At 38.8% G+C, this 23,783-nt stretch overlaps 3 protein-coding genes across 3 annotated transcripts; 2 read left to right on the top strand and 1 right to left on the bottom strand.

Annotated features, from left to right (window-relative positions):
- Positions 1-2,618: 2,618 nt before the first annotated feature.
- On the top strand, positions 2,619-5,375 carry LOC118435874. The gene is made up of 2 exons (XM_035852367.1): positions 2,619-2,786; positions 2,890-5,375. Exons 1-2 carry the CDS (start codon positions 2,779-2,781, stop codon positions 5,351-5,353), a joined length of 2,472 nt encoding a protein of 823 aa, XP_035708260.1. The 5' UTR covers positions 2,619-2,778; the 3' UTR covers positions 5,354-5,375.
- Positions 5,376-5,395: 20 nt separating this feature from the next.
- Positions 5,396-7,878, top strand: LOC118435875. Its single transcript, XM_035852368.1, has 4 exons — positions 5,396-6,270; positions 6,376-6,862; positions 6,946-7,016; positions 7,080-7,878. The coding sequence occupies exons 1-4, from the start codon at positions 5,707-5,709 to the stop codon at positions 7,641-7,643; spliced, it is 1,686 nt and encodes a 561-aa protein (XP_035708261.1). The 5' UTR covers positions 5,396-5,706; the 3' UTR covers positions 7,644-7,878.
- Positions 7,879-19,607: 11,729 nt separating this feature from the next.
- On the bottom strand, positions 19,608-20,750 carry LOC110850160 (snaclec salmorin subunit A). The gene is made up of 4 exons (XM_022097638.2): positions 20,660-20,750; positions 20,313-20,389; positions 20,120-20,243; positions 19,608-19,963 (listed from the first exon to the last, which is right to left on the bottom strand). The coding sequence occupies exons 1-4, from the start codon at positions 20,715-20,717 to the stop codon at positions 19,722-19,724; spliced, it is 501 nt and encodes a 166-aa protein (XP_021953330.1). The 5' UTR covers positions 20,718-20,750; the 3' UTR covers positions 19,608-19,721.
- Positions 20,751-23,783: the final 3,033 nt, after the last annotated feature.

Raw genomic sequence — 23,783 nt, 5'->3', positions numbered from 1 at the left:
TGCCAGTGTGCAAGCCAGACGTGGACAAAAATGAAATGACTGTACCAATTAGTATTAAAATTAGATTTCCACGGAAACTACACTTTCACTTTACGCAACAGCACTGGGTGGATGCTACCTATCTGCGAACAATGAATATGGCACGGTTTTCCACAGTGAAGGTGGTGCGGGGTCGAGAATGGGGTCGGGTGATGTATAGTTTACATGCATGAAAATATGCGTATAAATAAATTTGACAAACATGACAAAATTTGACAAATATTTGATGCAATGAAAGTTTGTCACCATACATATTTTTTTTGTTAATTTGTCAAATGATTTGTTACTTTGTATTAGTCATTTGTTACCATGGCGATGATATGGTAATATATGGACCAGACACCGTGTTGAATTAACTCCACATTATATTGTCACAATGTGTCATCCCTGGGTAACAAATTGCTACCACTGCGGCGACCCTACAAACATATGCTACCCGTGCAAAAACTCGTGCAAAAATTATTTTGAGTAAATATATTAACCATTTCTAATTATATAAATAGCCAAAATGGACATGGACGCCTCTTCCTCCAATAAATACATCAATTTTTCCTTTCTATCAGCAGCAAGACTAGACACGACTTTAATCTGCGGTACAGGATGAGACATTTAATAGATAGGTCGTATCCTCACTATGTACATAATCAATAATCACACTCTCGCAAATATTTATTCCCCATCCGTTAATTTTCTGTTCCATGAAAAACTTGATATCAAAAATAAATATGTGTGTGTGTAGGCTCAAATAACTGCAATGAGTTGTTTATCTCTGACACATTTGTACAGCCTCATGTCGCATATTATTTCTCAGAATATGGTACATGACAGAATTCATTGTGGTCGACGTCCTTCTCCGAAACAATTGGACCGGATGCACCACACCGATCCAATTTAAATATGCTTGGAGAAATAACATATTGATAGTACTCAAACTATTTTTGAACTAATTCCTATTTCCCTATTTCAATTTAGTCTCAAAACAGACCGGACGTATCTTGGAGATAGTATATTTTTAAATGAATAAAAACAGGAAACTAAACTTAAATTGCCTTAAAATTATTTGAAAGTTCCAATTTATTGCATTAATTGTTACGAATAATAAATACAAATGTTATCGACTAGATTTACATAATACATTTAGACGATTGCAAATTAATTATGATGAAGTAAATTTAAGCAGAAATTGTAGAGGATATATACGGGTAGGTAAAAATTATGGAAAGAAAGCATAACTATGTAGAAATGCATATAGGATCGCAATTATAAGGTAAAAATACTCTTTTTTTAGCAATATCAAATACTTGTATAAACTGGTAAAGGAAAATTATGTACATGGTTAGATACCAGTGTTCGCCCTAGCAAAAATGCGCTTTTTTGAAAAGCATGCTTTTTTGCTTATAAAGCGACTTTTTGCTTATCAGAATCTGATGCTTTTTTTGCTGTTTTGCTATATTGAAACTTATAACATGGGTAGTTGTGTAGTATGCCGCTAGATGGCGACTGCTAAAACAGCAAAAAAGCAAAAAAGCATGAGCAAAAAAGCAAAACAGCAAAAAACTATGTAAAAAGCAATTATGCATTACAGCCTTCCATGCTTTTTTGCTTTTTGGCGAACACTGTTAGATACATACATACTCCAACAATATCAATATATATAAATCCGGGGGATATACATGTTAATATTCCGCTATGCAGAGTTGTGCTAATCCCCAATCTGGATTAGTGGATTACGGATTGGGATTAGGGATTACCAATCTCTAATCCCACAAAATTGGCTAGCAAAACTAATCCCTAATCCCCAATCCCGTATTCTAGGCTAATCCACAATCCAACTTGGGATTAGTTTTTCGACATCTGCCGGCAAATTCGACACTTTTTGTGACAAGATCTGGGTAAAATTTTTAACCGCAGTTGTCCAGTCCTACTCGGCCAACTAACCACTATTAAACTCATTTTTTTCTAAAATTGATCAAATAAAACGCTACAATGGACAGTGAAAATTAAATAAGTTATCATTTATTTTCCATGGAGAATTTTTAAAATTTGTTAAAGTGATTAGCTTTGAAAAAGATATGGGGACAGTGTGTGCACGCTATCAAGAAGGCTAAACATTGGAAAAGCCAATAATTATCAACGGCTTTATCCATCCAACGTCGAACTTTTCAAGTTATTTATCGGTAGTTGAGTCAGCAAATAATTTAAATCATGCATCTTTTTGCAATTAATCAATTTTCTTCATTGAAAAAAATAAGTTAAAACCAGTTCAACAACTATAAAACGGGATTTTGTATTAAAACTAATCCCTAATCCTAAATCCAATCCGGATTAGTTACTCCCTAATCCCCAATCCAGACGAATTTAATAAATAACTAATCCCGAAATAATCCAATCCCGAGGATTGAATTAATCCTAATCCCTAATCCCAATCCCGAAGTGGTCTAATCTCCCAACTCTGCCGCTATGCTGCTCATGATAAGTACTAGGCTGCTCATCTCCAGTATTTTAGTGTGGTCTTGGTTGGCAAACACCCACCAGATTAGATTAGCTTATCCAAACGTTAACATTTGCACATCATCCGTCTCGCCAGCCTCATACATAAGTTACTCATTCATCCGATCCAGCAGCTGCCCAGTTTTTTGTTCAAATATAAGTGTTATTTTCATAATTTTGTATTGTGAAAAATAGAAAAGTGTTACGCACAAAATTTTCTACATCGTGATTCCTCCATCTTTCTTTGGGATGTCGAGGTAAATTATTTTGTAATTTATCAATTTTTGAGTGTCTAACTTAACATAAAATCCATCAAGGTTAAACTGGAATGAGAATAATGATGTCTTTTTCCAACTTTAGAATGATTACACCGGCGGACTTTACTGACAAGAAGGAGAACATTGTTAACCTGTCATCTTCGCAAACTCATGTACAATTACTGGCTGGGATAATTCCAAACAAACTGAAGAGTCATGTCGGAAAGATTCTTGGAAAAACTAACAAGTTTAAGGACAAGTACCCTTGCACCATGTTCTACCTGATTTCAAGTAATTCCGGAAATCGACTTCTTCTCACAGGCTCTGGCTGTTGGGGTTGTGGGGTTGAGGGAGAATATGCAGAATTTGAAAAAAATTACAACGCCATTAAGACCCTCTCAGTGGACGGCTTCTCTGTCGAATTAATTCCGCGTTGCTATACAGTAAACAAGCATAACATGGATATTAACAGCGATGAGAGTAATACCCCGGTCAGATCTTCCACGAATGTAAACGATTTTAAAACTTTTGACCAAGTTCTCCTATATGTGACCGGCTTGGATCGAATTTTTGACGTTTTAAGGAGCAAATGGGGCAAACTTAGTAAAGAAATGCCTCAACTGCTTTCTCCAGAGTGGAACAACATTCATCCAAAACTCACCTGGTTGGGAAACATGATGGCCACTGTAGGCATGGTCACAGAAGATATTAAGTACGTGAAGATGTTTTTTTGGGGGGCTCAGTACACACAACTTTTGCTCGACTTGGGCAAGATTGACTGCTCAGATAACAAGTATAAGTACCTATGGAGTTTGGTCAACAAACTACCAACACTTTATTTTCTCGAGTTGGGCAAGGTCGACGCTACAGATACGGATTTTAAGAAATTAGGAAACCTCAACAAACTCCGGAAAGAATTGATGAAGTTCGACTTCCGGCAAAAATTGAAAAACTTTTATTCAAGTGTTGAATACACAAAACTTTTACACGACTTGGGCAAGATAGCAACAGATACAGATACATATAGCCATTTTAAGAGCCTAAACGAATCCGTCAAAAACTTAGATGTGTTTTTTTTGAGTTTTGTGACGCAACTCATCAGCCAAAAATTTGCTGACTCAGATGACAATTTTAAAAAACTAATCACATTAAAGGATGGCATGAACAGTATCCCTACAATAATAAAGCTTCTCGAACTTTGGCAGCTTTACCTAAATTTTGTGGACCCCATGCAAACCCCACGAACTTTCGATCTCGTTTTTGACTCTTATGCGGGTAATCCACCAGCCAATTTCCAACTCTTCCTTCAGGATATATGGGCCGACTTGCTAAAAATGGGTGTCCGGTATGTATTCTACGCTTTTTCGCGATGTGCGGAGGACAATTTGCTCGAATATTTGTACAACCATCCCGATACCCTTGACGATAAAGGGTGTCATATCATGTTCGCGATTAAGAATAGTAATATAACTGACTACACCAAGTCCATAAAGATCAAGGCCCCTTGTGATTTTTGCTACTGGACCTTTCCCCATCATTTCGACAAAATTGGGGAGAACCAACTGGGAAAGTGGGGAAAGACTTTGAATTTGCCAGCCTTTGAGAATCCTCAAGCTTACTTGTCGTCATTGCTACGGCGTAGGGAGTTTGATGATTTTAAGAATTTCTATCAAAGGATTCAGCGCAACAACGGATTCAGATTTATGCCTGCGCAAGACGGCAAAACAGTCCTACATGTGGCATCCATGTATCACAGTGAAACCGAATTTGTAAACTTTATATACCGTGAGGAACCTGACTTGTTGGAAAAAAGAGATAATGATGGCAGAACTGCACTGCATCACGCCGTTATCAACGGACACCCCAAAGTTGTCAAGTTCTTACTAGAAATCACAAAGGAGTATGACGATCCCGATTATTTTCCCTTTGGGAATACTGCATTCTCTTACGCTGTGGCAAATCCAAATCAAGCCATCCTGACTTTATTCTTCGAGAGGAAACCCAAGCTGCTGTCCTACCATCCAATGTTGAGATTTAAAAATATATTGACCACTGCAGCAGCCACATCGACTTTAAGTACGGTGGAGAAAATTTGCAGTTTTCAGGATGCCCCGGATGCCCTCAATTCTCCTGGCTACCAAGGAAAAACTCCACTCTATGCGGCATGGGAACGTGGTAATTACGATATATTCAAGTTTCTATTGAAGAAGGGGGCCGAACTAAACATAATTCCAGAACTAGCAACTTTGTGCGAAATATTTTTGGGATCCATTCCGAAAAGAAGATTCGACATTGTCCGGCTTTTGCTAGATGAGAAACCCGAGTTGCTTGAAGAGTTTCAAAATTGCACTTGCGGCAATCCTGATCTCTGTAATGCGCTCCATTTGGCAGCAATTCACGGGAGTTTGGACGACATCAAATTATTGACGAGAAATAATTTTGCAGTGACTAAAACTTCCACGGGGAGAACGCCTTTGGACATCGCGAGAGAAAGACGATTTCAAGAAAAGGATATTATTGACCACTTGGAAATCTACCAAAAAGTTAGGGTTGACGACCCTTTCTAAATTTAACAAGCTCTTAACTTCCGACTATGACTTATACCTTCGAGGAGATTGAACCTCAGTCCCAAATTCGTTTTATTGCCATGCCTGCCGGCACCAATATTATAATACGACCCTTTCCCTCTAAATTTAGTTGAATGCATAATCCCAGGAATTGGCTACTTATATTCTTCACGTATCCACCAACTCACTAAACCCTGAGCATCCATCCGGATTCAATTAATCTTTGAGAAATGCTGTCTTTATTGTCTCTTCTTTCGTGACAATTAACAAAAAACTAACTTTAACCCATCTCCACTAATCACCCGCACTGGAATACGATAGCTAATTGTTCTTGCCACAGCAATTTATTTTAAATGGGTAACCTCCATTATTTCCCACTCACAATAATAGTCAGCCTGGGGGCAGTTTTAGGGATTAGACTCGCTCAGGAACCCTTCCAGAAGGACGAGTGGTCCGACGTTTTTCTCCGTTTGGACAAAACTGGAGAAATCCTGGAATCTTCACAGTACTTTCGTTCCAGACTGATTGTGCAGAGGGGTCGTGTCGCTTGTCAATCCGCCACCCTCCTTCGTGACGGGTTCGAATTGGAACGCTACAAAATTGGAGACCATGACTGGGAAATAGTTTCGAACATCGAGCTAAACTTGAATCAACACTCGATCGCCATGCTTCGGGTCGTGGATGGCCCAATTTCCTATCACTATTTAGGAATCTTGTTCAACATTAGTGGCACCATGGCAGCCATCTTTAAAGAAAGTGAACTACAAGATGTTCAAGTGACGAGGTATGAACATAAAGGACAACAAAACACACAATTTGCCTTCCTGGGTGACGACATCAATTGGAATTCGACAAGTGTCGCAAAAGTGGAAATGGTGGAGACTTTTAAGGGAGGGGAGAATTTCACAATCATTTACGTAATAACCATTATTTTAGACAACCAGTACGGATGTAATTTCTAACAATAGATGACATGACCCCCATCCAAGTAGGATTTACATATTATACTTATTATTTTATAGAGTGACCATCCCGTTCCGCCTGGTTTATGGAGGGCATCATCACTTCCCGCGAGCTCAATCCCACCGCCAGATACGCGCTGTATTTTGATTAATGTGGCAAAATTTGACTCGCTATATTTTGACATTGAATCAATCGATCTGGTAAAAATTGATGCCTTTGTCGTGATTTGTGATGAGGGTTGGTTCTCTAAATCCAATCGTAACGCAAGCCACAATTTTTGTCTGGAAATTAATCCTCTTCACGAGCAGAAACGTCGCACGGGGCAAACACCATATCACAAAAGGAAACCTGACACCGTAGTATCATTTAAGTATCTCAACCTGCGTCCAGTCGCGTCCCATAATTTAGGACATGTGGCGAGTTGGCCGGTTTTTTGCAATGATTGGATCCGTTTATGGAAATATGATGGGAAAAAGAAGTTTCTCGGATTTTCTAGCGAGGTGAAGATCCTTGAAGGAAGATCAGTCGTGTTGGTGTCATACTTTGGTATGTTATTTAAAAGTGGTGATCAATATTTTCACAAAATCGCGTATTCGCGCATGATTATTTAAATGTTTTTTGTCATTTAGAAAAATTCCCTACGGCGGGCAGCGGATCGGTGGTTACCCAAGCAAAAATTCAGCCACCTCATGTAGTCTGGGTGAGCATAATTTTGACTCTGAAAAAATAAAACGCTTATCCACTTTAAAAAACATATTTTCAGGAAACCTGCTCAATGCTACATGAATGGGCGTACGTCCCGGAAAACATGCCATGGTATAACTATTTCATCGCGGCAAAGAGTCCACTTCCATACATCGGAGCGTCCTGCATCGCCAACGACGTTGTAATTGTGAACTATGCCGATCACGGGGTCTGCATCGACGCGACTGTTGTGGATTGCGCGGATTTGTTTGGAAGTTCGTTTCAAAACTTAACCTTCGACCCGGAGGAACCGCGTCGGTCATATTTTTGCGCTGAACTACAAGCACCCAATAAAACTATTGCAGCCAAGGAAATACTTCGATTTGGAAATCCACACGAGATCAAGGGCAACTGGATGTCATGGACTATGCCTGGACTGTACGATTTGTACTGTCCGGCGACCTGGATTAGTGATCATCAGGCGGGCGGGAAAAAACCAAGGATGAATTTAGTCGGGGAGTCCAGATACCGCAAAATAGTGGGCGGGATGCCCATAGTTGTTTTTGCATATCTTTTTGGTGACGAGACCCACCGGTGTATGGGGGACTGTCTGGAACTTGCGACTAAACGAATCAATCATTAAAATATGGGACTATGTAGTAGAGCCGGAGTAGATGTTATACGGTGTTAGCAATATAATGGAAAGTTATGAAGTATGTACGTAATGAAATTTACGGATGTGTAAAGTAATTAATTTGATAGTGATTACAAACCTAAATATACCGAATATTAAGTAACAAGTATTCCTAAGAATCAATATATCGGATGGGGTTTTATATAATTTGGAAAAAAATAAATTAATGTGATTCTAAATAGAATGATTGGGCATGTTGATTACTTATTTATGAATAGATAGAGCACTTTTGTACAAGTATTTTATAGAAAGTGAGAAAAAATCAGTGAAAATTTGAGATTTATTTTCGTTGGTGGGTCATATCTCCTCTAACATTTTATCACTTATTCATGCATTTTAATCAGAACTTTATCAATAATTTACAAGATGTTTTAATATTAAAGAAAGTCAAAATTTTCACTATTATGGATTGTGGTACAATATCCACTCACATTGTAGTTTTGGTCCAGATTTCCAGACCACATGAACTGATCGCCCGATTTCCTTAGTTTCAACGGTGTACAACCCGGGTGTGCACGCTTTCGGCAATGAAATAAAAAACGATACAAAGCGAATCGAACAAAAATTGGCATGGTTGTTTGGATTTACCTTTGTTGCGAAACCCATTTCAACAGGTACAGGTGGGCAGACACAGTCCATAGAGTTTTTATAGTCAGTGGGCAGCACGTTTCCTTTGCAAATTTTTGCATCAAATTTAGGTTGATGGAAGAGCTGGCTTATACGTGTCGGTACAGATTCATAAAATAACTCATGGGCTCAGGTGTGGTCGCACGCAACACCAGTTGGATTTTCTTAAATTAGAGTTTACTTTATAATTTAGGGTTATGTCAGAGACGTAGTTAGTAACCAACAAAGGTGAGTCGATGTTATGTAAAACTGAAAAATTACTTAATTGAAAGTGGCCCGGGACGGAGGAATGGAGGAAGCCAGCTCGCTATTTTCGTTAGTAGTAAGTTGAGGTTGGGAATACGAGAAAATATGAGACAATTCACTTTGCAACAAAATGATACGTACATGTATGTATACGTAATAAATGTGAAAGTGAAATTGTATGGATGATTTACATTTGATCATCATTTATTTACGAGCAAGGGGGAATGGAGGAGAAGGGGAATGACATATTTTTTTGACCATTTCTCACTTTCAGTCTCATCTAGTACTATAAATCTACGGGCTGAAGCAAAGAAAGCTGATATCTCAAATAGTTCAAAAATTGTCCCTTACACCTTCAAACACGGCTCAGCCTACGGGGTACACCCAAACTTTTTGAGTACCATTCACGTTTTTGACCATTTCTCACTTTCAGTCTCATCTAGTACTATAAATCTACGGGCTGAAGCAAAAGAAAGCTGATATCTCAAATAGTTATATTGCGGTATTTACCTTGGTTAACTTTTACTTAGCATAGTTACATCATATTACCGCCGAAAATTACAAGAATAAGAAATATGAACATCTCCAGGACAGGTTCCTTTTTGTCCCCGTAGCCATTGAAACGACAGGAGTATGGGGCAAGGAGGGTCTGTCCCTTATCAAGGAAATAGGCACCAGGATTACAAGCGTCACGGATGAGAAGAGGGCTACATCTTTTCTTTTACAACGAATGAGCATTTCCGTGCAGATAGGAAATGTCGCCGCTATTTTAGGATCTCTATCCTAAAGACAAGACAAGAGCTTGACGAGATTTTTCTTTTTTAATTCACGACATATATGTAGGTTAGGATTTTTTAAATGTAAGGTTAGGAATAATATTGTACAACGCTGGTCGTTTAGCTTTTCCGAATAATTATGTCATTCTACGTTTACTCTGCGAATACAAACATTTACTCATTGCAATAAATCATATTACCATTTTAACAAATGGAAACGTCGCCATTCTTAATCTTTTCTATCTTGCCAGGGTGTTTTTATGTAAATAAAAGGTGAACAGCACTCGTCAAAATCTTTAAATTACGCAGGCCCACTTTCATACTTGGCATATGGTATATAATCAATGCTATAGTTTGGCTACACATTGCAATAAATGGAGTGTAAAAGGACCCAGTGCCAACTTTGACCACACTGTTGTCTGAACTTAAAATGCACTTCGCCCAACTTATCAAAATGCAGATAACCCTATGTTTATGGTTAATCTATTAATGTCACTTTTCTTTCAATTTATTTCGATGGCAAGTCTCCACTAGTTTTTCATTTTATGAAAAATTAATTACTGGTTTTGTTTACTTTTTCAAATCATTAAATTATTGTAGAATTAGTGCACATTTCTTTCAGTTGAATTTATTTTTTACGTATTCAACTTTATGACGCTAAAATGAGGTTAAAATGACATGATGTGAAAATAATAGAAATATGAAATTCCCAGAGGTCGGTAAATACTTTGACAAAATACAAGATAGAATATTTATTTTATATATTTTTACTAAATGAAATCTAGGGAATTTTACTTAGTATTTTGTATCTTGACTGACGAAATATTTTGTAACTTGTAGTTTTATTTTGTCAATTTTCGTCGTGAGTAAAATTATTTCAAATAAAAAGTGCAGTAAATAAAATATTTTTGTTAATAATCGCATCATTTCAACTTTTTCTTCTGTATTTTATACTTGTTTCATATTTCCTGTCACTCTATCCGACGTAAATGTTCAAAGTTGTCAAATTTGTAGTAACTTTACGAAAAAAGTGAAATTTCAGGGAAATTTTTCTTATAAAAACAGCATAATTTTTGAAAATATTTTATATTTTGAGAATTTATTTGTAATAAATATTTTGTATAAATATCTTTTATTTTGACTAAAGTTGGCAGACAAAAGTTTATTGTATAAACACAATGTTTGTCAAATGTTAGGATAATAATGTTTGGAAACTAACTGTGTTGTTGTATTACTTAGTAAGTGCAAATGATTCTGGTGATGTTGACTGCTGAGTGCCAGTAAAAGTTAATTACAGATAATCAATCAGTTTTAAATTTAGTTAATAAGTAGGTTAGTAATGCTTCATATCTATATTGCTTTTTGTGTCATGGTTTTCAAACCAGTTTCCCCAACTGATATCCATTTACACTTGAATAAAGGATGACTTGACTTGATTGCTGAGCAGAAAATGTGTATAGCAATTACTGTAAACCCTACTTAACCCAGAATGGGGTGGCACAAGCGAATCTGTTTTTACAGTGGAGTGAGGGTAACATTACCATCACCTCACCAGAATAAAATGGAGTGCATACAAGAATACAGGCGCAAATGCAAAAACTGAGACAGACATTGTAACTGCGCAGGAATGCACTTGAATAGACAAATCCTTGCATTATGTACATTATTATTATTCCTATCATTACATTGCACAATTATTAATTAAAACATGTGTTCATCGTTAATTTCTTCTAGCAAAATACCTTGTTCAATCACATTTCTTTCACAAATGTAATTACACAATCACCACACAATTCATACAAGAACTTAACGTTGTGCAAACAAGGATTCCTGCACTCGATCATGAATCCCAAAAATGCGGCGGCCAGAATCAACGTACCCAAGATAAACAATGATTGCACATATTTAAATAAAACAGGTTCATCCTCATATCCCAAAGAGGTATCTTGCACCCCAGCCATAGCCTTCCTGAATTCAACCTGGACAAGTTCACCATAAACGCTACGAACATACACCAAAATAGAATCCCATTCGTCCAATCTAGTCCACAATTTCGCAATACCAAAGCTTGCCAATTGAGCAAGGCGACCTCTAAATACTTCCGACATAAAGTTATTGTCCACATAAGTCACCATAACTATGTGGAAGGGCGTATCCTCTCTAACATTTAGCACATGTTGTCTCCCACTAATTTTTAACACCCTTTCCCAAAATACCTCCACATACGCAGGGTCCATAATGGCGAAGGGCTTCACCGTGTCCACCCAACCTTTCGCATGACGCAGTGCCCGGGATTCTGTAATGTTTTCAAAAACTTCCACATTCCTCTGAAATGATGTCGTGTTAACGAGTATCATTCTCCTCTCCATTTCCCTTAACTGGTTCATCCGGCCTGAAATATTCTTAAAGATTGCTTTATACACGGGAATTATCTTACCCTGTAGCATTGAGGACTGTGTACCAACACCCGTAGCATACCAGCTAGATGTAACGAAGTGCAGGTCAGAGTCAATCAATCCACTAAATGTCGTCGGTACCGGTGGCTGTGTCATGGCCGTTAAACAGGAGAAAATCTCCCCTGTGTATAATTGATCCATGATCAAGTTGCAGCCAAAGAGCATCCAAACTGTGACAATTGGAACTCCGACCCAATTGTTGTTGAATATTTTCAGGCCTTCGCCATTAATTTGTCGCATCAGCATGCAAATTACTTCAAGAAATTCACTCATTGTTCTTACCACAAATGCTGTAAAGTTTCGGTTTTTCTGAGGGTTACTGAGGTGTGTTATAATGCAAATTACTACACAAAAACCCAACCAAACCATCCATATAATTGCACTGAACGGGGATAAAAATGCAGGCAATCCCTCCAGTGCAGGCCGGCGTTTTGCAATGGTTGAAAGTTTGACGATATTATACTGAATCTCAACCAGAATCGTATCCTTCTTAACAAAATCTCGAAGTGTCAATGAACTATGGATCACATGAAAATAAAATGTGGTAACAGGATCCCTGGAGCCCTTGGAATAAACAATGCTGCAATTAAAACTTTGAGACAAATATTTCATTATACACATGAAGGAATTGACATATTGTTTCGTATTCGCGAAAGAAATCAAGTCACATTTAAAATGATTTGGTGAAGCTGGTAGTTGCACGAAAACAGCGACATCTCTCTCGTGGAGATTATGATTGAGGGAATACCACACGGATCTAATCGTGTCAAGGGTTAAGCTGTCAGAAATGATCAATTTCACTGGTTTCGAAACACCCAGAATATAATGGACAAATAAGAATTGAGGGGAATGGAAATTATACAGGACTAGGATAGAGCATCCACGGTGATTAGTATAGCCCTTCTTGTTCACCGGATTCCAAGGGTCATCCGCATTCTGGAAAATGAAGGAGGGCGCCAGACGCAAAATGAGTTAGGCAATAATTATTTTTGCAATTTTGTTGACTTTGGGCGGCTTCAGTTTGGAGTTCAGATGGAGGAATGCCACTGATCTTCTTCTCGACCCAAGATGTCGTTTTAGATTGGCATGATTAGATTTTTGAGCCACAAAGAAACCAAATGTAGTATTGACCAGGACGTAGTGAAGTGTTATTGGTGTGAATGGATTGGTTGTTCGAATATTTTCCAAATGTGACGGAATTTCGTGTTGTGGTGGGTTTGCACGGTCCACTGTCACGAAATACACATTTGTTTCGTTAAACAGATTTGGAACGTTCCATAAGCTGGTGGCAGCAGAATTTTTCAAAAGTGAGAATACCAAGACAAGGATTACCTTCATGATATGACTACTAATATGATATTATCACTAAGACAATACAACTAAATAAATGCACTGGAGTTTCCGTACGAAAACTGCTCCTGCCTATTTTGTCAAAAGAAGTATTAAACATACAAGGTTTTAGATTGGATTACATGTTTGCTGGCAGAATGGACTTTCTAACAACAGGAATCGATCAATATCGTCATTCTAGCGAAAACCAAATGTATTGCCACGAAGCCGGAAATTAAATTTTGATAGTATACATTTACATTGTGATTAATATCCTACGGTGGTGCGAGTACAATAAAAAAAGCAAATTAATGGGCGGTGGGACTCATTACATAAATATATAGACGTACCACTAACATAAGTATAAACCCCTAGTCCAGCTTGATTTAGCCAGAGTTGGGGTACATAATAAACAAAAAATTCTAACGTTGGGGGTGTGGTTTCCGGTGGGTGTGGCTGGGGATCATTGGACTATCAGCGGGGCTGGTTGGCCTATCATAGGAGCTTTGAGACGACACCCCACTCGATGCGGTTAAGCTCCCAGACGCGAACTTAGATTTTGAGGGGGTGTGGTTCCCAGTCGGTGTGGCGTATCTCATTGGGTTGTGGAGGGGTGTACGTCAAAAATCCTAGGCTTTCCAATGAGCCCTCAACCGTGTGACCTCCGGTTCAAAAGTTATGTGGAAAAGTTCACAAGACGCAGGTTTTTCCTACTCTAAAGAGGGGAGGTCTCCAGGTGTAAATGACCGATCGCCTTGAAATTTTCTGTGATGAAGGTCTATGCCAAGGGTAGTTCGGAATGGGGTATCATTAGTGTCGATGGGCCCCACCCCCTGAGTACACACCCCCTCAAAACTCGAAAATCACCAAACTTACCGTCTTTAAACCTTCGCCAAAAATCCAATTTTGCTTGGATTTTCAAAATGTTTGCTGGTAATTGGTCCCAGAAAGTTGTTCTATCATATCCAATTTCAAACTCATGAATTTTGAAATTTTTTATATTTTTAAGACAGCCCCAAGTTCAGACAAGTTAAGGCAATTTTGAAAAATACAAAAAATTTCCATTTTGATGAGTTTGAAATTGGATAGAACCTTCATTTCAAACTTTTTCAAAGAGTATTCATAACCCTTCCAATTATTCCATATCAGTCCCACGTCAGATGTTGCCACAATGCTCGAATTCTGATAGATGGAGTTCAGAGAGCCCTAAGGAAAGTAAATACAAATTAGTTTGGAAGCATCGAAAATTGGGTTAGGAAAATATTAGCTTACGATATGACAATTACTGTATCACCAAGCTCCTTTAAAATTGCTTGCACAATTCCCATAACTGGCACCGTCATTGTCTTTATCATACGTACTGAACTTCATACCTAAGTGCCAGGATAATGCGTCCCCTGACAGAGGCTGACAAAGACAGAGACCCGAAATTAAAACTGTTGCCCTCATTTATAAACTCTCTTAACTTGCTCAACTATTACGTATTCATGCAAACATAGGGCCTCGCAAAAATATGTCGTCGATGCAATGGAAGAAATTTGCACAGAGAAGTTTAGGTCATATTCACATAACTGATTTTTAGACTTTACAAATCCTTATAAAAAATAGACGAGGATGAATTGGGTTTTCTTTTTTTTCGAACGTCACAGAAGTTTACTTCCTGAAAGTGATTTGTTTATATGTAATAAGCATCAACTTACCTGCCGTTCCTGTGTACACATCCACCGTGAGTTTATACTGTTCTCCTGACCCGGCCACTTTAAACACGTCGTACATCGCATACCCTTTCTCACCTTCCCAATCCTCGAGATCAATTCGCAGCTGAGTATTTCCATCCACCGTTAAGTTATGAATGGTCTTTCAACCAGAGACATTCATTGTTGTGGACGAATGTGCATATTTGAGAATTTCTATTATTTATTAGTTGATTTAAGAAATAAGTATAAGAATTGAATTTCAGTGGAATGTTTGTTGTATTCAGTAAAATAAGTCAACGGCATTATCAGATATTTAAGTGTATGTAGTAGTAGTTAAGAGTTGCATTTCAACGGAATTGTAATACTCAATGGTATTTATAAGTATTCAACATTATGATCCGACGGAATAGTAATTCGGTTGAAAGTTGTAGGATTCCGTTGGATGCCGTTTAATTCCGTTGAGGACGGTGGTGGCGGTTGTTCCATCCCGTCCGACCTTTATTAGTATTTAAGTCGATGCGCGACGCGCCTCGTGGTCAGTCGTAGTTCAGTCGTTAGTTCGTCACGGTGTGAGTAGTATCTCTCCCAAAACCTTGTAAATAACTGTTAACGTGTGTTTGCCTTTAGTATTTGAATAAAGCTCCTCATTATTAGTAAATTAAGCCCGTTTTTGCAGTACACAGCATTCATGTTGAATCATTAAGTAGGCATTATAGGGAATTACTAATAGTCTGATAGACCGGATAATCCATAAGGGACCTTCCGTTGAAGAGACTAGGGCATTCCGTTGAACAGTTAGATTGAACGTGCCACTGATCCGTAGCCTTACAACCTACGTTACACCACTGAGTTATCAACACGAGTTTTGTGATACAGTGACGGGTTGCTGTTTAGCATAGAAGCAGTATTCGCCGTAACATTCATATACCGATACGCCACCTAATTAGCGGATAAGAATATTTTACTCTAAACTCACCAAGCCAGAAATCTCCTTGCGAGGTGCTATTAGAACCGTGCTAAATCCATTCTCATATTTCTATCCAGCACCGTACAGCATCATAATAAATAATTCGGCAAGGTAACAATACGTTACAAACTTACAATGCGAAGGCATGAAGTGTAACACTCGGATTTGAATGAGACCGCCCTCATTTGATAGAACTGTGAGATCGCGGCGCTTCTCCCACTGGGGTCCACCAATGCAAACTACCCGGATGCAAGAGACCTCCTAATTTGACTGTGAAGTGAAGCAGATCACGGATGAGGCGAAGGTTATTTTGTGTAGTCCACGCGAACTATTAACTTTAAATAAAGTCCTCGTGCTCTCGAGACTAAGGCTCCTTTACTTTAGTAATACAAGACTAATTCACACAAGTTTCAATCTTAATTTCTAGGGGAGCGAGTGGTTAGAAATCACTGATTTTACCCCTATCTTATAGCTTAGACCCTAGGGAGTGTTATTAACTTTAAATCTTTTACGACGTTTCAATCTAACCAATTTTATGACAATTTTACTAATTGAGCTCAGAGGGAGAGAATATACAGCTCTACTTGATATTGGGAAAATTCCAAAATTTAGCAGGAAAAAGTTCTAAAAAATCCACATTTTACCATTGAATTTTCCAAAAAATACAACAGAAAAACTCTAGAATTGAGATTTTGTGAGTTTTGATGCCAAGGTAATTTTTTGCAGTACACAAATGTGTGTATCTCGTCCCCAAGGGAAAACAAAATAGTACACAAATGTGTGTACTTAGTCCTTATTAGGTTAACCAACTAAAAAATGACTTTAATAATGCATCGACTTACATTTAAGTTAAAGTATACTGCAAAAAAACAGGTGTAAGCACACATCCATCCCGCGGGTGGTGTTAATTTATCACCATGTGGTATTAAAAATCTGGACACCTTGCAGTAGATTCTTTAATCTTTACAGTAAAATTTGATCACCTCGCAGCAAAATCTTTAATCTTTACAGTAAAATTTGGATACCTTTTTAGTAAATTATTTAATCTTTACAGTAAAATTTGCATACTTTACAATAAATTGTAAAGATTAAAGAATTTATTTCAAGGTATCCAAATTTTACTGTAAAGATTAAATAATTTATTGCAAGGGATCCAAATTTTACTGTAAAGATAAATAATTTAAAAATTTGGATACCTTGAAGTAGATTATTGCATATGCAATTCAATTGAGAATGTATTGAGGGATAGAGTCCGGGTACGCCCCTTGACTTTGAAATTGATTTAGTTGATTAAAACTTTATAAAATGTTCTCCTTTGTATGGTGAAGACGCCCCTTTACTCAACTCGAGATTTGATTGGTTTGCGGGATCACAAGCTCCGCCTCCCTGCTACCCGGATACGCCTTCCCTAACTTACCCGGGTATTTAGGCTCCACCTTTTTCCCGGAGTGTCCGCTACTCTGATGGCCATTTGCACTTCGACTTTTGATTATTCAACTATGAGGATATGGTTTGTATTTTAAAACCGCGGCCAATTCTTGCTGCAACTTGGTGGCCGATCCGCTAATGCTTAAATACATTGGGATTTCAAACTTGAATTACTTTATCAATTCTTAACCGATTTTCAAAATTAAACATGTTTTGGAAACATTGACCCTTGTACTATAATATATATTTTCACATTTTGAAATTTTGACCTTGTTGACCTGCAATCAGGGTCCCAAGGTCAAAAAATGAGAAAATTAATTTTATATAAATAAATGAAATATTATTGCCAAACTTTATCGAAAGCATTTCATAGCTCGTTTTTGAACTATATCGACAACGTACATCAGGTCACGACTATTTTGAAACATGACCACGCCCATTGGGGGTGTGCCAACTGTCGACAAGATTGAGTTTAACTTAAAACATGGCATGCGACATATCATTTTCTTCGGGCTGAAGAGGGCGTTACATTGGTATATACATTTTCGAAAACAACCACACCCCCTGTGGGTGTGCCCCCAAAATAATTGGATTTTAGCGAAACCATATCATGTGATGTATCATTTTGTTCAGGGAGATGGGGGCTTTCTCCATATGTACAAAATTTTGAAAACAACCACACCCCCTGTGGGAGTGCAAGTTGTACGCTGCTATCGCTTTTAAATTTTACTACACTGAACATTGCACACTAATTTTAGTTTTTGAGAATTTGTAAGAAATTATGAGAGCTGGAGAGATGATGCGAGCGCATGGATGAGTGAGGCACAACTGAAAAAAAAACGCCGGCAGGTGACTCTTCCATTCACAAACTCGACAAGACTACCCGTTTACTTTAATAATAGATTATGAGGAAATCCACGCCCAATGCACGTCATAAAACGACATTATTATGATAAGTGAATATCTTGTGATTAACATTGAACGAAAATGTCTTAATATTATTACATGTTTATGAAGTGTATTTACCAGTCTGCAAAATTGTAGAGGCAATCCGCTCGCCAATTGCCTCTATCAGGCGTAGTCCCTCCCGTGCCCATACTCCTGTCGTTTCCATGGCAACGGGGATAAAAATGAAGCGGTCATGGAGGAAAACGTACTTCTTCTTCTTCCCCTCTTCGGCGGCATGAGCGGCGGCTCCCGGTCGAGTGGATGTTGAGACGAGGTGGGTGGGGGCAAAGGAATCGCTGCAGGTAAAATCCCATGCCATGGCGCGCCCTCGTGTCCATGGGATTAGGGTCATACCGTCAGGGTGTTTCCCGTCCGCCCGCGAGCATCCCAACGGCGCCCTGACGCATGGGACTTCGGCGGAGCGCAGGGCGCGCGCGATGATGTCATTTTCCGCGATGTGGCGGGAGTGGCGTCCTGCGCTCTTCTTACAATGCAGGCCGTGGTAGCCTCTTTCCGTAAATTGCGCACCGCACGGACACTTGTGTGGTTCGCAGATGTTGCACCCTAGGCGCAGGGCGGTAGCGATCCTGAAGGCCTCATTTGGAAGGTGGGTGCCCAATTGGGGAGAAGGAAGGGTGTGAAGCCACGCGTGAGGTTGAGTGACCGCGAGGAGACGTGCCATATCTTCGGGCCCCGTTGCCCTGTCTCGCAAGTTCTTGAAGGTGATGGAATGAAGTGGACCCTCCCACGCCGATTGCATCCCCCCGAGGACGTCCGATGGCTTCTCCACGCCGGTTGCCAACATCTCCCACGCTTTCTCCGCCTCATCCAGGGTGTGGCGATGACATCTTCCGGAATGAGAGAGGTGACAAGGGGCAAGGCGCTGTGGACTGACGCGATAAAACACGGCATCGCCATATCCACAGCGTGTCTTACCCCGAGGCCTCCCATTTTCACCGGAAGTGAGGACTGGAGCCAGGCATCAGGAGAAAGGTCGCAATTGAGGGTTTTTCCTAACTTGTCGCCATGGTATTTAATCAACCAAAATTCCAAATGAATTGTTGGGTTAGGTTAGGTTAGGATTTTTTATAAAATTTGCGAAATGTGTTTTTTTGCGGAACGGATTCACACCAATATTTGGGAATCTTCATAAGTTGTATTGAGAGTACTCACGCCAGCCTTCGCTAATTTCGCAACTTCGCATAACTTAAGTTTGCCATATTTTGCAAACTTCGTAAACTTTAGAAACCTAGTGATTTTTCTTGACAAATTTACCCTGCTCAAGGGTATGCTTTTATTTCGCAAAATAATATTGCAAAGTTTGTTGCGATGCGAAATAAAATATTGCTGTGCGTCCCCGCATTGAGAAGCTGCCTGCGCAAGCCGAGAAAACGTCACCCATTACTTCACACAGTCCTAATTCTAACATGCAGTATCTGAAATACTAAAAACGTCTTTACTGGCTTCCTCCTGCCATGACAATTTATTCAAAATTTGTAAACTTGTAAATCTAATTTCACATTTAAAGTAATAAAAAATATTAATTTCGCAAATTATTTTGGTGGGCAGGCCAAATACTCGCATAGAAATCGGTTCCTCTCAGCGCAGCTTAATGTCACCCAAGCCCCGTCTTCCGCCGGGTGGGCGATGTGTGCTTTACGAAACGCAACACAAGTGTTGGGACCACTAAACTGCCATTTTGCAGCATGGTCGCTATCGCTGACAGTTGCATTCGTTGAAGTCCAAAATAAGTTATCCGTGCTTCGAACTGCGTCAGTAGCACCAATCCAAAAATCTGTATAACCGGGATTTAATTGTTTTATTAACTTCTTTATTAATTTCTTTATGAATGATTATGAATGATATTTTGAGTGATTTCTCAATATCTATCGTCACGCCGCCATTGCGTCACCAATCACAATACTCTGACACACATATTTTATCCACTTACGTGTCCAATCTACGTTTCCAACATTCACAACGTTCGCCTTCAAGTACGCTTGTTCTGTGGGAGTAAGAATTTCTGGCAGCTTCATCCCACCCGAGGTACAATATGTCTTGGCTTGTCCCCATGTCTGCAGTGGCAGGATGTGCGGTAGATTAAGATCAAGCTCAGTCCAAAATATGTAATTTTCAGGGCTTACCAGTTCATTCATCGCCATAAAGTACAATTTCCCATTTACTCCCCCAATAGGAATCAAATCAGGAGTTTGAAAATTCCCTATGTATAATATTTTTAGTGCGTATTAGTGATTTGATGGATTAAAATGGTAACAATTTGCTACCGGCGCTCTGCTACCGTCTTTGGTAATAATTTGTTTACAAGAAAGCACCAAAACCAGTAATGCTTTACCACAAGTATGGCAACAACGGATTTAACTTCTCGAGATTTGTTACAATAAAATAACGAATTATCACAATGCTGCAGTTACACAGTGACACCGCGATTGTTACCAGTTTAAATCAGAGTGTATTTTATGTTAATTCTGACCTGAATGTACTAAGGAACTGAGGCAGATCAGGACGAGTGTCCAGGATATTTTTGCCATAATTTTATTGTGTTGGGGATTGAAGTGCAGTTGGATTATGAGAGGTGTTGGACCATCGTGGCGTTTTTATACCGTGATTCTAAACGGCGGCGACATTCTGATGTCGGTTGCGTCACTAATTGAAAAAATGTAAGTCGGCGTCTTTCTAGATTAAGCTCGACTGTATTTTAAATAGTACTTACATAAAACTGACTCGGCACCGCACTTTCAAAAACATCAATGTGATTAGAATAAATCAGTCGAGCTTAATCTAGAAAGAAGCCGACTTATATGTTTTCGGTTACCTGTCATATTGAGCCCACGGTATAAAATCCAAATTACAAATAATCTCCTGCTCTCCACACGTAAATAATAGTCAAGTTCAGTATGATTTATTTCACACTCAAAGTCAATCATTCAAATACAAAAATATAAATTGACATATAAATTGAGTTGACATTGTTCCACCACGTTCGACGGAATGCTTCAATTTTTCTGTTATTTTTGCACTAAATGATGACAGGTTACCGAAAACATGTAAGTCGGCTTCTTTCTAGATTAAGCTCGACTGATTTCACTAATACGCACTAAAAATATTATATACAGGGAATTTTCAAACTCCTGATTTGATTCCTATTGGGGGAGTAAATGGGAAATTGTACTTTATGGCGATGAATGAACTGGTAAGCCCTGAAAATTACTTATTTTGGACTGACTAGGTATACATACTCCTGAAGTGCAACTTGAGTCGGAGGTCGCCATTATACGCATTTGACCGACTAATACTAGTGACCCAATCTACAAAAATTTCCATGTAAAACTTACATCCGGCCGCGATATGACGACTTTTGTGACGAGAAAAGGCGCGTTTTTCCAATGGTGGAGTGAATGACCTTTCCGTCGCTCCCCTTCTCCGCTGCTCCTCTCCAACCACTCGATCACTCAAGAAAAGGTTCGAATTTCAAAACGTCTTTGTTTTAAGTAAATGCACAAAAAAATATGGTGGTAATAGATTAATACCATCCGGTCACCATACATGACTACCGCCTTGTAAGAAATTGTTACCAACCGGAAATATATAGTTGCCGTACGGTTATAAATTGATACCAACTGGTAAGAAATTGTTACCAAGCGGAAATAAATTGTTATGCCTAATACGGTAAAGATTTATTTCCATATGGTAACAACGATTATAACCACAGAGGTAACAAAGTGAAAGAGTTAATGTAGTCCAAATGGGTAATAATTTACTACCACTGTGGTAATATTAGTTGTTACCAGAATAACGGTAATTTGGTAAAGGGTGGTCAGTAATGAATGTTATCGATTTCAAATGCATATATATGGTAGTAAACATTTTGCCCCGAACTTCAAGTACCACCAACTTTGTACGAAATGTAATTTGCTGCCTGAATCAGGAAACCGGATGAGAGATTTCAAACCGTTCCAAAATGAGGTCAAAAACTTCACAGCAGCTCGCAAACGAGGTCTGCCACTACTACGAAAAAGTGGTCGCCCGCTCCAAGACATTGGCCTACAGTCACTTCAAAAGTTTAGGAATTCATCCGGTGACAATTTGTCGCATACTACAGAGATATGAGGCTACTGGAACAGCAAATTACCAAAAATTAACTGGCCGTCCGGTGCGTGTAATGACCTCTGAAGTTATAACATCCGTAGACAAGCTGTACAAAAAGAATTCAGGGGTGTCAGGACGAAATTTGGCCGAAAAATTGAAGTTACCAAAAACAATTATACATATTATTAAAGCTCAGAAGTTGAACATTAAATCCTTGAAAGCCATAAATGCTCCAAAATATACTGAACAGCAGAAAAAACGAGCTAAAACCATCTCCGCCAAATTGCAGAAAAACGCCTAGACCCCAAGTTATCCAAGATTCTGGTCATGGATGACGAGACCTACTGTCCCATTGATCCAAACGACGTTCCTGGAACAAAGTACTACTCTTCCTGTGATAAAAAAACTGTTTCCTAAAAATATAAATATGAATCGAAAGCAAAATTTCCTAAGCGGTACTTAATTTGGCAAACCATTGACTCACTGGGAACCGTCTCGAAACCATACGTGGCCACCGCCACAATGAACTCCGAGAGATATTTGACCGAATACATAAAAAAGAGATTGATCCCCTTCATCAAATAAAATATTTTAAATAAAAAACCTTCTTTGTTGAGGTAAGCTGCAAATGAGAATCCGGCAGGAATGCATAATCAATAAAATTACCAAAAACCTTATGTTTTGATTCCTTAGCTCACCGTGGGGCTATTTATGAAGTATTTTCTGTATTTATTTAACGAGCCAAAAATAAGAATTGAAGCGAGTACTATGCACACGATTGCACAAACTTTAAAACCTACAGTGCAGACTTGATTTAGCCCGAGCCAGGTTTGGAGAGTACTAACGTGATTTCAAATTTGATATTTCATGTCCACTTGTCATTTTTTATCAGCATACCAAATTTCAGCCAAATACGACAAGATTTAGAATTCGGTATGGGTCACCCCCTGGGGCCCCGACACTTCAAATTTTTTCCAATGTGACTTCACCATAGTTGCATATAAATCGTTAGCAACCCCAAGACTAAAATTCAGCTCGATTGGAGGATTTTGAAAAATCAGTATGGGTAACCCCCTAGGGTCCCTCAAGATCAAAATTTTTTCAATGTGACCTGACAATCTTTCACTAGAAACTATCCGGGACCTCCATACCAAATTTGAGCTTTCTAGGATAATTTTGAAATTTTGATGCATAATACCCCTACTACCTATGTTACCCCCACAAGTCTGATTTTTTAAAAATTTTAAGTTTAGCTTCATGGTACGTGTATATACCTCCATTGGTACTAGTTTTCCGAATTTCAGCCCTTTACGAGTATTTCAAATATTCTGATCCAAAAACCAAAGGGTCCCCCCTTTGGTTTTAAAAATCAACACCACTAATCAGACCCCCACCGGTCCAAATCTTTTTTGATCAAACCCATCTTCGAACTTAACCTCGGCCTGGCCGAGATACGCATTTTAAGACCAAGTTGGTCCAAATCGGTCCAGTGGTTCGTCCGCTATCGT

Source organism: Folsomia candida, unplaced genomic scaffold (assembly GCF_002217175.1).
Source record: "Folsomia candida strain VU population unplaced genomic scaffold, ASM221717v1 Fcan01_Sc005, whole genome shotgun sequence".
NCBI lineage: Eukaryota > Metazoa > Arthropoda > Collembola > Entomobryomorpha > Isotomidae > Folsomia > Folsomia candida.
This window is presented reverse-complemented; position numbering and strand designations above follow the sequence as displayed.

Coding starts and splice junctions, on each gene's coding strand:
- LOC118435875 (XM_035852368.1), top strand. CDS start 5,707: ATGGGTAACCTCCATTATTTCCCACTCACAATAATAGTCAGCCTGGGG. Junction 6,271..6,375: donor AGAATTTCACAATCATTTAC/GTAATAACCATT, acceptor ATTATTTTATAG/AGTGACCATCCCGTTCCGCC. Junction 6,863..6,945: donor CGTGTTGGTGTCATACTTTG/GTATGTTATTTA, acceptor TTTGTCATTTAG/AAAAATTCCCTACGGCGGGC.
- LOC110850160 (XM_022097638.2), bottom strand. CDS start 20,717: ATGGCAAAAATATCCTGGACACTCGTCCTGATCTGCCTCAGTTCCTTA. Junction 20,390..20,659: donor CAGTTCCTTAGTACATTCAG/GTCAGAATTAAC, acceptor TATTATACATAG/GGAATTTTCAAACTCCTGAT. Junction 20,244..20,312: donor TTATGGCGATGAATGAACTG/GTAAGCCCTGAA, acceptor CTGCCACTGCAG/ACATGGGGACAAGCCAAGAC.